The sequence below is a fragment of the Narcine bancroftii genome, chromosome 5, assembly GCF_036971445.1.
Source record: "Narcine bancroftii isolate sNarBan1 chromosome 5, sNarBan1.hap1, whole genome shotgun sequence".
NCBI classification, from domain to species: Eukaryota; Metazoa; Chordata; class Chondrichthyes; order Torpediniformes; family Narcinidae; genus Narcine; species Narcine bancroftii.
Window position 1 is genome coordinate 123,755,556 of NC_091473.1, and position 14,017 is coordinate 123,769,572.

Here is a 14,017-nt window from a genome sequence, read left to right on the forward strand (position 1 = left end):
ATGAGGCATGACCTTCCCTTCACAAAGCAATGCTATCTATCCTTGAGTAGACTGTACTTTTCCAAATGCTCATAGATCCTATCTTGAAGAATCCTTTCCAGTACCACTGATGTAAGACTCACCGGTCTATAATTCCAATAATTTTCTCTTTTTTAAAAAAAAACTTTATTTATTTGTTCAAAATACAGATAGTAAATAACATATACAGCAATAAACCAGAAACATGAACGTTATATTTTATATATATAAAAAAAGAAAAGTAAAGAAAAAAACGAGAACTCCCCCCTCCCCCCCTTCAGTCAGCTCTCCTAAGGAGAGTCATTAAGAAAGGAAAAAAAAATATTAAGGAAAAATTAAACATACATATTAAGATCTAATCAACGTAAATCAAAATGTAAATATTCTGAATATAAAAACCGCTTACTAATAAAAAAGCTATAGTTATCACGCAAAACATATGTAATTTTTTCCATTATTAAACAATATTTCATCTCATTATGTCATCTATTAAAATCAATCATATTTGTATCTTTCCACATACTAACAATACATTTTTTCGCTACAAATAATGCTAAATATACAAAAGCAAGTTGAAATTTATCTAATCCCAAACTTTTCAGAGGTTACAAACTGCCCAATAAAGATACTATCGGATCTAAAAGTATTTTAATCTTATACAGGTATTCTAAAAACAATTGAATTTTCCTCCAAAAAGATTTTATATACATGACCAGACAGCATGAAAAAAATCCCAACAGAATTACCACATCTAAAACACGAATCTAATTCACGAAAACCATACTTTTTTAGTTTTTCAAATGTTAAGTATAATTAGTATAAAAAATTATAATTAATCATTGCATAGCGTACATTTATCAGTCTAATTACACTATCATAATAAATATCTAATCAATCATCTTCGGAAAAAATAAAACCAATATCCACTTCCCATTTACTTTTGGATTTATCCCAACCCTTTTTACCCATACCATCCTATAATATTTAATACATAAATGAAATATAACTCTTCTCTGGTACCTTCATAAGAAAAGTCTCAAATTTAGTCATTTCAGGTAAAATCATATCGCTACCAAACACATGTTTTACCAAAGATATTTAATAATAAAGAAACAAAGAGTTCTTATCAATACCATAGCTGTCCCTCATCTTTACACTTAATTGGACTGTTTAAACCTCAAACATTAAAAGTAGCAAACATCAACTTTAACATATCTACTAATATTACTAAAGTCCAATAATATCTTAATATGAAAACTCAAATCATCGTATATAGGCCCTGCAATAGGAGAAAAAAAATCACAAATTAAAAGCTAGATAAAATGAAAATAAAAAAAAAGAAAAAAAAATTAACAACCCCCCCCCAAAAAAAAACTACCAAAAGGTAGTAATCCCTGAACAAAATTTGGGTGTGGATCACCCACCAGTGGCTGATGACTAATAGAACCTAGAACAAATCTCTTCCTCCCTAGCCGAACAAAAAATAATCTCAAAATATCATAATAACATAAAAAGTAAATTAAGAATAAGAAGATTCTTCTATTCATCCAAGAGGTTCCAAACTCAGAGATCCCATTTCAAAAGAAGTTGGACTCTTTCAATTCCTGTTTTTCCCATTTCTGCCATTTCTTCCGTTTCCAGAACAACCAGATTTTTCTTTAGGAGACAATGGTGGTCTACGTCTTTGTCCTCTTATATCTGGCAATGAATCAGCAAAAATCATTGCTTCACGATCATCCTCAAAAACCGAGATTGATAGTCTCCATGAAACACCTTCAACACTGCCGGATAATGAAAAGTAGACTTATAACCTTTATGCCACAAAACTTCTTTAACTGGATTAAATCGACGTTGACGTTGAATAACCTCTTGACTCAAATCAGGATAGAAAAAAACTCTGCTATTCTGAATCAATAACGGAGTTTGTCGTTTTCTCACGTTTTGCACTGCCAGTCGAAGTATTGCTTCTCTGTCCAAATAATTCAAACATCGAATTATTACAGGCCTCGGTGGTTGACCAGGTAGAGGTGTTCTTCTTAAAGCTCTATGAGCTCTTTCCAATACCAAGCCTTCAGAAAAAAATTCTTGCCCTAGTATTTGTGGGATCCAGTCTTTAAAAAAATGAAGTGGATCTTGTCCTTCCATACCTTCTGGCAAACCAACAATTTTCACATTATTCCTTCTACTTTGATTCTCCAAGTAGTCTATTTTCCTCTCTAACTCCTTCTCACATTCTCGCAATTCTATAACGGATTTTTCAACCTTCAACACTTTTTCTGTATTAGAAGCCACTTGCTGTTTACATTCCAAAAAAGCAGACTGAAATTTTTAAAAATCTTCACAAGATGCTTCCACACGTGCTTTAACTGTATTCAATTCTGAACTTATCCTTTGAGCCATCTCATTCATTATATGCTGGATGACAGCATTTAACTGCTTACATTTTAGTTCAGAAAAGCTCAGCCCTGCTTTCTTTGACGTGGTGGCAGAACCAGGTAACTGCAGCTCCTGCTGCAACTCAACAAAAGGTATTTTAACGGTTTTACTGCGGGTCTGGACTCCCAGCGACGGCATCCCGACTTCCTCAGGGGGTCGATGCCGGGCTCACACAAAATCACAGATAAATTCAAAATCTCCAGGTTGAAGTGGTGCCTGAAGCATTTCAGACAATGGAGTCGTCTTCCTGCGTGCTCCCTCCGTTAAAATCGGCAGGCTGCCAGAATCAGGATCCACTTCTTGGGAACACGCACCTTCCTCCAGAGAACAGGTAATTCCAGTGTTATCCTTCACTTTTTCAGCTCCCACAGGCAGTCTTTGTGGTTTAGACACTAAGGAAGTTAAACTTGAAGCTGTAGCAAGTTGTTTAGGCCCCAAATCTTCCACACTTCGAAAATGTAACTTCTTCTGCACTTGAGGTTTAATCTTCTTATCATTAATGGCCATAACTGTTCCTTAATACTTTAAACTAAAATTTTAAAAGTTTAAACTTGAAAACAAAGGGTTAAAAATGGGTACTTAAAAGTCCGGCCAGAGAGGTCGAGATCCCACATCTAGACTTACGCCATCTTACCACACCCCCCATAATTCTCTCTATTAACTTTTTAAATAAGGTGTACTACCAATCAACCATAATCAGACAGAGAGTCATAATTAATAGGCTTTAATCCCCTTAAAGTGTCACCACAGCTTGCATGTTGCTGGCCTGGTTCCAAGGCAAGTTCTGAGGGAGGGGTTTGGGCATGACAGCCTTTATGGGGATATATGGGAGAGAAGAGTCACAGCTTCAGGGGGCCAGGCACTAGAGCACATATAAACATCTACACAGGTGGCACTACATTTGCCATTCTCCAATCCACTGGCACCTTCCCTGTGGCCAAAGAGGACTCAAAGATCATAGCTACTGCCTCAGTTATCTCTTCCCTTAATTATCAACCTTGGGAATATTGCATCTGGCCCCAGCACGTTCCCTTCCTTAATCTCAACATTATCCAGTGCACAAGCCTGTTCTATTCCGATCTCACCCTGATCCAGGTCCTTTTCTCTTGTGGATACCGAAGCAATGTATTATGGCCTCCTCAACCTCCTCCATCACCAGGTACATGTTGCCTCCTTTATCCTTTAGTGGCCCCACCTTCATTCTTGCCATCCTTCTGTTCTTCACATACATATAGAACGCCTTGTGGGTTCTCTTTAATCCTACCTGCCAAGTCTTTCTTGGATTTAGAGGCTTTGGCAAGCAGAGCCAAGGTACCTTTGAGCTCTTCTAAGTCCTTTCTTAAGCTCCTTCATGGCTACCATATACTTCTCATGAGCCCTTCCGGTTTCCAGCTTCCTATATCTAATGTATACTTCCTTTTTCATCTTGACTAGCTGTTTTGACAACCACAGTTCCCTTTTCTTTTCATCTTTTCCCTGTCACACTGGGTCAGACCTGTCCTGAACCCAGCACAAGTGGTCCCTAAATGTCCTCTGTATTTTCACATTTGAACATCTGTTTCCAATTTACTCTCAGTAGTTCCTGCCTCATCCCTTAAATGAGGTGTGAGGCCTCATAATTATCCCTTTCCCAATTAAACACTTCCCCTTTTTATCCTTATCCATAGCTATGCTAAAGCTCAGGGAGTTGTGGTCACTCTCACCAAAGTGCTCACCTACCGAGAGGTCTTCCAGCTGACCAGCTTCATTAGATCCAGTATGGCCTCTCCTCTTGTTGGCTGGTTCACATAGCTATTCTTGAACACACCTGACAAATTCACTCTCTTGTAGTCAGGAAGTGCCAGTCAATGTTCGTGTAGTTGAAATCTCCCTTCACAACAACCCTGTATTTCCTGCACCATTCCAAAATCTGCCTGCTTATCTGCTCTTCGGTGTTCTGAGGGCTATTTGGAGGAAGTGATTGCTACCTTCCTATATCTGATTTCCACCCATACAAACTTAGTGGACACTCTCTCTGCAGCATCCTCCCTTTCTATAGCAGTGATACTATCCCTGACCAGTAATGCTACTACACCACCCCTCCACCCCTCTATTTACCTCCCATCCTATTTCTTTTAAAACATCTAAACCCTGGTACCTGCATTATCCAATCCTGCCCTTTCTCCAGCCAAGTCTCTGTAACAGCCACAACATTGTAGTTCAATGTACTGATCCTAAGTTCATCCCCTTTATTCCTAATACACCTCGCGTTGAAATAGACACATATGAAATCCTCTGACTACTTTTAGTTTTGTCCCCTGCCTGTCCTTCCTCGCAAACTCAGAATACATAAATCATGCTTTGACCTTCTGCCCTATTCTCTACACTCATTCTGGTTCCCACCCCCCTGCCAAACTAATTTAAACCTTCCTTAACAGCTCGAGCAAATCTACCCGCCAAAATATTGGTCCCTTTCCAGTTCAGGTGTAGCCTTTCCTTTTTGTACAGGTCAGATCTTCCCCAGAAGAGATCCCCAGTGATCCACAAATCTGAATCCGTCCCTGCACCAACTCTTCAGCCACACATTTATCTCCACAATTTCCTGTTCCCACCCTCTTTGCCATGTGGCACAAACAGCATTCTTGAGATTACCACCCCTGAGGTCTGCTTTTTTACTTCTTTCCTAACTCCCTATATTTCCTCTTCAGGACTTCATCCCTACTCCTATCTATGTAATTGGTCTCCACCTGGACCATGACATCTGGCTGTTCGGTCTCCCATTCCAGAATGCTATGAACTCGATCAGAAACATCCCTGACCCTGGCACCTGAGAGGTAACAAACCATCCGGGAGCCTCGATCTCATTCACCAAACCTCCTATCTGCTCTCCTAACCAACGAGTCCACAACTACCATTGCTCTCCTCTTCTTCCCCCTTCCCTTCTGAGCTGATGGGCCAGCCTCTGCACCATGACTTGTCCCTGGCAGATTGTTTCCCTCCAACAGTATCCAAAACAGTATATTTGTTGTTAAGGGGAATAGACACAGGGATGCCCTTCTCCGTCTGCCTCTCCCCCTTCTCTCTCTTGTCGCCTAGCTACCTGCATTCTGATTTTTGGGGCGACTGTCTCCCTGAAGCACCTCTCCATCACTGCCTCTGCCTCCTGAATGATCTGGAGTTCATCCAGCTCCAGTTCCCTAACTCAGTCTCCCAGAAGCAGCAGATGGATGCACCTCTTGCAGCCCTAGCTGCTGTCTCCAATATTGTATTCCTAGTTTAAATGCAAAGATCTTACCTTGGCTTTGCTTGCCAAAGCCTCTAAATCCCACTCCTTCACTAAGCCACTTGTACACTGGCTGCTCCGCTTGAGCTTCCCCTCTTTTTATTTGTCACTGCCCCTTATCACTAGTATTCACTCCCATCAATCACCGTTCTGTTTAACTCTTAAATTGTCCTCTGCTCTCTTTTAAAACACACTCACCAAAACTGTTCTCTGACACTCACAGCTGTCCCGAGTCCGAAATTCCTCCTCTCCAGCGACAGTCCCGAAATTAAAATGGGCTGAAGCCCCCACTACATTCCTTTTTTAAAATACTCAAAACAGATGTAAATTTGTTATAATTATAAAAATATAATGTCTTTCTCCATTACTGATCCGAATCCAAGAAACCCATTTGTACTGTCACAATGAGATCTTTGTAACAATTAGAACATTGGAGGTGAAGTACAATCAAAACTTGAATTTGAACAGAATAATTTCATGGCACGATGCTAATTTCACCTGTTATTGCTCTAATTTTCAAGGTGATTATCTGATTGCCAATTATTCAATCTTTCAGTTTGCTGAAATATTTTTCATAACCTTGCCATGCTTTCATGCCTCAATGATTTTTTGATACCAAAATTCATTCTTATCTGTTACTTAATGTCATAATAGAGACGTTTCAATACAATGGAAACAACTTCCACATCTTTGCACCATTCAACTTATGTTATTTACTTAGCTCTTGGAACTGATTGCATCTTCTGAACAGGCAGGGTTACTAAACCGGTTGGAGTACAGGAAAACAATACTTTCTCCAGAACGCTTGGGGGTCAATATGTTCTGAATTTCAGATTTTTTCCAGATTTCGGAAAGTCAGATTTAAGCCCATCCGAATTGCGCTGCCTAATCTACCCCATCCCCTTCTAGTTGCGCTGCCGTCTCCCCCCCCTGCCCACCAGTCTCCCCCCTCACCCATTCGACTCACGCTGCCGGCCTCCCCCTCCCAACTTGCGCTGCTGGTCTCCCCCCCCCAACTTGCGCTGCTGGTCTCCCCACCTCGCCCCCCCCCCGACTCTCGCCCGCCCAATGCGCACTGCCAGTCTCTCCCCCTCGCCCGCCCGACTTGCGCTGCTGTCTCTCTCCACACTTGCTGGATTTTAGAGCTTTCCGGATTTTAGATGTCCAGATAAAGGATTGTGTACCTGTATTTTTTTTATTCCTCCAGGATTTTAAAGCAAATTATTTTACATTTGGGACAATATTTTAATTTGATTTCCAAAAGGCATGAACCCTGCTTCTCTGTGGTGGGAAGATTTTAATAACAAAATACTATTCTTATAATAACCCTCTCATTTTCATAGAATGATACATCACTGAGCATCTGCTCAGTACTGTAGGACTATATGTAAATAATCCCACATTCCTGCTCATCTCTATGACCAATAAAAAATCAAGTTTTAAACTTGTCATCTTTATTAATTGAAAAAAAACCTGACTTGGAATTAATGCTAGAAATGATGGTGATAGCTCAGGTACTTTGAACGCATAAATTCAAAGGAATATCCCTAATTGAATCAAGCAGCAAATTAGTAGAAAGAGACATTTCTGAAAAGCCTAGTTATTTTCTCATACATAGAGTGATGTTCCAAGTTAAATGCAGTTGGAATGAAGTGAATTAATAGGCACTTTCAGGTGGCCTAAATCCCCCCGAGGTAAAACCGCATTTTATGGCTATATGTGGCTGTCGGAAGGCCACTTGAAAGTGCTGGAGGCGCATGCGAGGCGAACTTTGTAACCCTCCTCCGGGAGGCTCTGCCCAAGCATCCCGCATCTGCCGCCCCATCGCTGATATGAGGCAGAGGGATCAGTGTGAGGACCGACATGGGAATATGGGGAGAGAGAATGAGGCAATTTTATGTCGCTGCACGATCACTGCAGCAAATGCTACACTTGTGTCCACACCTCCTCGGGCCCCAAAAAACCTTTCCAATGAAGCAACACTAAGGAATTTGCAAGAGTCATCTACTGCATCTGGTACTCCTGTTGTGGCCTCCTCTACATAGGAGAGACTGGTTGCAGACAGGGGAGAGTGCTTCATTGAGCACCTTTTGTTTTGTCTGCTGTGATAACTTGGAACTCCCAATGGCCAACAATTTCAATTCCATGCCACACTACCACAATGACAATGGCCTCATGCACTGTCAAAAAGGCCTCACAAAGTGGTGAAACAACACCTAATATTCCACTCTCCAACCAGATGGCGTTAACATTGATCTCCATTTTCTGCTAGGCCCCTCCCCTGTTTCTCTCTTTCCCTATCCCTCAGTCTTCTTTCCTCTAGCTCCTCATTCCTTCCCTCTCTATTCAGAGAGCTACTCCACCCCTTATCACCTCAGCTTTTTTCTCCTGCCGTCCCATACTTATCAACACATGACCTCTTGTCTGTTAGCTTTTACTCCTTCCCCTGCATCTTCTTCCCTCTTCTCCTCCTGCCACCATTTTATTCAGGCACCTGTCTGTTTTTTGCTCATACTTTGACGAAGGGCTCTGGTCCAAAACATTGGCTGCATAACCTGCTGAATTTTTCCAGCACTTTTGTGTATTGAACTTGTAAATTTCTTTGTTTATGCTGTGCATCAAAATGGTCCACAAAGTTGCTGTTTCCAAATATTTCTCAAATACAATTTCCTTTGGTGATACTACCTCTGAAACCAACAACATGCAACAGAATTCTCTTTCCTTGCATTTTTCAATTGAATAATTTGGTAAATTACTGAAAAGCATGCTGGCAGAGAACAATATGACATTACAACACAGAAAACAGGACCTTCACCCCTTCTAGTCTGTGCCAAATTATTACTCTGTCTTGTCCCACTGACATGCACCCAGTCCATATCTCTCCATACCCCTCCTATCCATTTACCTGTCCAATTTTTTTGTGTTAAAATTAAGCCCACATTCATCACTTCAGCTGATAGCTCATTCTATACTTCATCAGTCTTCAGAAATTGCCCCTAATGTTCCCCAAACTTCTCCCCTTTCACCTTTAGCCTATGTCCACTGTTTGTATCTCATCTAATTCATTCTTTTATGCTCCAGGGAAGTCCTTGTCCATTTAACCTTTCAGTTTGTCATGTTCTAGCAACCTCCTAGTAAATCTACACTGCACACCTTCAAATTGATTGATATCTTTGCTGTAGTTAGGAGACCAAAACTGCACACAATGTCAAATGATGATAGCTTAAATCAGCAAATAAGACATACCTTTGTTAATTTGGCAAAATGCTACACTAAAGTGAAAATACGAATTAAATACTTCAAAGCTCTTCCTCTAATATTACAAAGAAATTTATCTGTACTGATTACGATAATTAATTACTCCTTTTAACACATTCTAATTCAAAATAAGTAAATATCACTGTTGAAGTTGAGTAATATGACCTGAAATAAAATTAAAAGTAGTTTTATTTTACTGACTGAAAATTACAGATTTTTACCATAATTAATGAGGGGAAGAACAGAGAAATTAAATTGTTGTTAATATGCCCAAATGTACAAAACATTAAAATGTTTACCAAATGAATGCAAAAATAAACTGCAAAAAAAGGATAGGAAATCTTTTAGCTTGGAACATCTCTAAACAGGAATTTTACATCATCATTGAGCCTTTGCCCAATTTGGTGAACATTTCAGTCATTTCTGGCAGGATATTACTGAAATATTAGCAAGAATAATAGGTGACCTTTATGGGTGACCTGGAGCTTTATCTTTTGGGCAACCTCACTGAAATAAGTAATAAACTATCTTCATTCCAAATTTCATTTGTTAAAATGGCTCCTAGAACGCTTCCACCAGCGTTGTCTCCGCTCCATCCTCAACATTCATTGGAGCGCTTTCATCCCTAATATCGAAGTACTCGAGATGGCAGAGGCCGACAGCATCGAATCCATGCTGCTGAAGATCCAACTGCACTGGGTAGGTCACGTCTCCAGAATGGAGGACCATCACCTTCCCAAGATCATGTTATATGGCGAGCTCTCCACTGGCCACCATGTCAGAGGTGCACCAAAGAAGAGGTACAAGGACTGCCTAAAGAAATCTCTTGGTGCCTGCCACATTGACCACCGCCAGTGGGCTGATATCGCCTCAAACTGTGCATCTTGGTGCCTCACAGTTTGGCAGGCAGCAACCTCCTTTGAAGAAAACCGCAGAGCCCACCTCACTGACAAAAGACAAAGGAGGAAAAACCCAACACCCAACCCCAACCAACCAATTTTCCCCTGCAACCGCTGCAACCGTGTCTGCCTGTCCCGCATCGGACTTGTCAGCCACAAACGAGCCTGCAGCTGACGTAGACATTTACCCCCTCCATAAATCTTCGTCCGCGAAGCCAAGCCAAAGAAGCCTAAGAAATGTATTACAATTACTTGGAAATCTGACTCGCCTCAATAGATAACATGATGGAATGCTGAGAAGCATACCTATGGAAAAAAATTACATCCAACTTAAAGAACAAATATGTCATATTGTTATGATGTGGCAGACATATTTAGATCATATAGGGGCCCAATTGTAATTATAAATATAATAATAAAAAGGATAACAATAAATGCTGCTAAAGTATAAGTTCAAGTGACTTACTCATATAGAATTTTTGATTATCAACATAAATGTGAGCCCTGACGGTGTGTGGATTTATAGTGTGAAGGGGGAGGGGTTGTTTTGTTTATTTTTTGTAAAGAAAAAGGTTTTTTAATATATATATATTTAATATTGGAGAATTTTAACTAAATTATGTGCTTAAGCTAACTGGAAAGTCAAAAGCCAACAGAAATTAATATTTTTTTTCAAAGTAGCAGCCATATAGGAATTACATATAGGAATTACTTCAACAATTCTTTAATTGCTTTCATCAAAGCTGAAGTAAATAATGAAAATATTTAGAACTTGGTATTCTAAGAAAGTCTTTTGCAAACAGGGAAAATAAAAAAGCCATTGACCAAGTCATAGATCAGGCAGCACAAACTAAAAATATTGGATGCTTTGACTACTAAAAGTTTTTGTTTGAGCTCCTTTGGGGCTTTCAATTCTTCCATTGCAATCATGCAAGATTTGACGTTTCAATTTTTTTTGAGCAGGCATCATAATTGTTCACACATCTGTTTTAAGACACTGCTGTCAACACAAAACATTCCACAATATCTTATTAATGAGGGCCACACATGGTGTAAGAGCTTAACAAAAATGAATTGTTCCCTGGACTGCCAATGTAAACTTGGCCACCAACCAATCTTTCAATTTTTATTATCAACTGCTGTGAAACAATGTAATCATTAACGTAGTCCATGTTAAACTGTCTTGAGATGTTCTACAGAATCTGATTATGCATGAATATGGACTCTTGAAATGAAATTTGAAAGTATGATTCACAACAGCATGCACTGTTTATACACAAAACTGCCAATAAAGCAAGTATGGAGCATGGCACAGTACAGCAGAGGATCAGGCCCTGCACTGACCATAATACCATTTAAATAAAGCCATTCTCCTTTCCATGGTCTACATCCCTCCATATACTTCTTGTTCCTGTCCTCATCTGAATGCCTCTTTAACATTGCTATTATATCTGCATCCACCTCCTCCCATGGCAGTGTTTTCTAGTTACTAACCACTTCCTATATATATTTGCCTTGTAAATCTCTTTTAAATCTTTCATCTTAAAATACTCATTATCTACCCTATCTATGCCTCTCATAATTTTATATAATTCTGTCTCTAATGCTTCAGAGAAAACAATCCAAATTTTTCCACCCTCTCTTTCTAGCGAATACTCTCTAATCCAGTCAACATCCTGGTGAACCTATTCTGCTCTCTCTCCAAAACTTCCACATCCTTTTTGTGATTTGGTAACCAAAACACCACACAAAACTCCAACTGTGGCCTTATCTGTTTTTTTGGAGCTGCAGCATAACTTTTATACTTAATAGTCTTCTTCACCCTTGTGTTGCCTCTTTCAAGGTGAATCCCTGATCTTTAATGTGACCAAGGAAAGCAATGCACATTACTTCAGGAAGTGAGAAAAAAGTGGGTGCATCATCTGGTCATTCTCAGCAGACATCTCAAAAGTAATAGGTCAGGAAATCAGGCAACTTAGCAGCTTTCTGTCAGGTTTTGATGTCACTCAACATACAAAGTGAACTGATCAGGTCAGACTCATTTAGTTTATTTTGAATGTACATTTTAGGAATACTGAAACATTAAAATTTCTTATCTTCTTTAGTAAAGGTCTTATTTCCAGAAAAACAGATGGATTTCACTATTTATATATGACCCAAAAGTTGCTTAAGTTCACTTATTGCACATTTGTTCATATTCTTCATCTCAGTGTATTTTCATGTATAAAGATTCATTCACAAAGGCTATGGGCTCAGATTTGTTTAATGCACCTTTATTCTCTATGGAAATGAATTATGTCTTTTGTAAATATACAAATTAGTCCTCAGGAACTAGATATTTTCATGTTTTTTGGAATTACATAGCAGTACATGGTTAAAAATGGTATATTTCAAAAGAAAGATGAATTGTCAAGAGATAAAAAGAGAAAATGCTAAAAAATACTATAATAAGCAGGATTTGTGGAAAAGAAATCAACATCATACTTCAGGCCTTTCAATATCTATCTTGAATATTTCCAGGATTTTCAGTTCTTATTTCAGATTTCCAGTAACTGCAGCTTTTTATTGTTGTTTGATAAATACAGATTCTATTTGAGGTTTGTTAAATATGATGAATAAATTTGTCATGTTTGCAATCTGATTCAAATTTATAAAGGACTCTGAATTTTGAGGGATAAAACTGTTCCATGCGAAATAAGCCTATTTGTTCCATCTCGTTAGCATTTTCTTGCTCTCTGTAGAAATGATAATCTTAAAACACCATTCCTTTGGCTGATTTTCTATTCCTTAGTTAAAATGAGAAGGACAAATTGATCCCAACTTGTACAATTGCTTGTGTGTGTCATTTTCTTGCCTGATATGATATTTAGTATCATATTGTATTTACATTAAGAGCATTTTTACAAGCTTTTGTAAAAGGAACATTGCTGAGATGAACATGAAATAATAAAATTCAGTGAGAAATGCAAGAGTTAATTTGAAGGAATTGTCAACAAATAAGACATTTTATTGAGTGGTAGTAAATAATCTTATCTGGTTTAGATCTGCAACACAAACAACACAAAACCCTTAATTTGGATTTTAACAGTGAGTATACAGACGAAGAAAATTCAAGAAAATGATCTCATTGAACTTACCTGGAGTTTGGTAGTTTAATCGTCTCATTTCCACAGGATCTGAAGAATGTGCCAGCAATGGGTCTTTTCCACCAGGACCATCATCTTTTGCAGATGGGGAACTTGCACGCTTCCTGAACCAACCACATGTTATTATTACCAAGAACTGCTGATATTTCTGCAAACTGCCTTGAGCCTTAATATGCAACAGGTAGAAAGGCTTTTTTTGTTTAGATATGAAGCACGGTAATAAGCCATTCCAGCCCACGAACCTGTGCTGCCCAATTAATCTACACCCCCCCCCCCCCGTAAGTTTTGAATGGTGAGAGGAAACCGGAGCCCCCGGGGAAAATACATGCAGGCATGGGGAGAATGTACCAACTCCTTACAGTGTGGGATTCAAACCTGGGTCTCAATTGCTGGTGCTGTAACAACATTGTGAGAACTGCTACATTAACTGTGCCACATTGTTGCTTTATTTCTGTTCAACTAAGTTATCTGAATAAATTAGTTTATAAAACTTCCCTTTTGTCAAAACATCAAACGTGTAATCCCTGGCTCCTTACAATGCATCCCATATGTGTTGAAAGAAACAAAGGCAGAATACAGGTCTTTTAGACGACTAATATATGCGAAAGGGATGATTTCATTAGAAATCCTGATGAAACATTTGACATGGAAATTTCTCTTGAAATATTGTTTTATTCATTCAGGTTCAGACAAACCTGCTTACTTTCAACATTTATTGCAAAGTTTATTTAGTATTAAATCAAAAATGGAACCAGAACCAATCATACTTGCAGGCCTCACTGGATTTCTTTTGGTATTTGTCAGTTTCTCACTCACTGTAAAAACTTAGAGATTGACTTTTTGGATATTTCTGTGATACTCAAAATCAGCAAGGTTGTTTGTTGCAACGTAGAACAGTGCATCTTGTATTCTAATATGTTTGTCTAATAAATTTTGGCAACATAAAAGTTTCAGTCTGTTTCTCCTATTTGTTCATTGCTTAAAGTGTGTGTGTGTGT

The 14,017-nt window shown here is 38.8% G+C and overlaps 1 protein-coding gene across 11 annotated transcripts in view; it reads right to left on the reverse strand.

The window, feature by feature from the left end:
* ptprfa (protein tyrosine phosphatase receptor type Fa) overlaps positions 1 to 14,017 on the reverse strand; it is a 411,563-nt gene that overhangs the window by 115,375 nt on the left and 282,171 nt on the right. For all 11 annotated transcript variants that reach the window (XM_069938995.1, XM_069938994.1, XM_069938991.1 and 8 more), the window contains one exon: positions 13,011 to 13,123. In XM_069938995.1, coding sequence (XP_069795096.1) covers positions 13,011 to 13,123 — 113 coding nt within the window. The remainder of the gene's footprint in view (positions 1 to 13,010; positions 13,124 to 14,017) is intronic.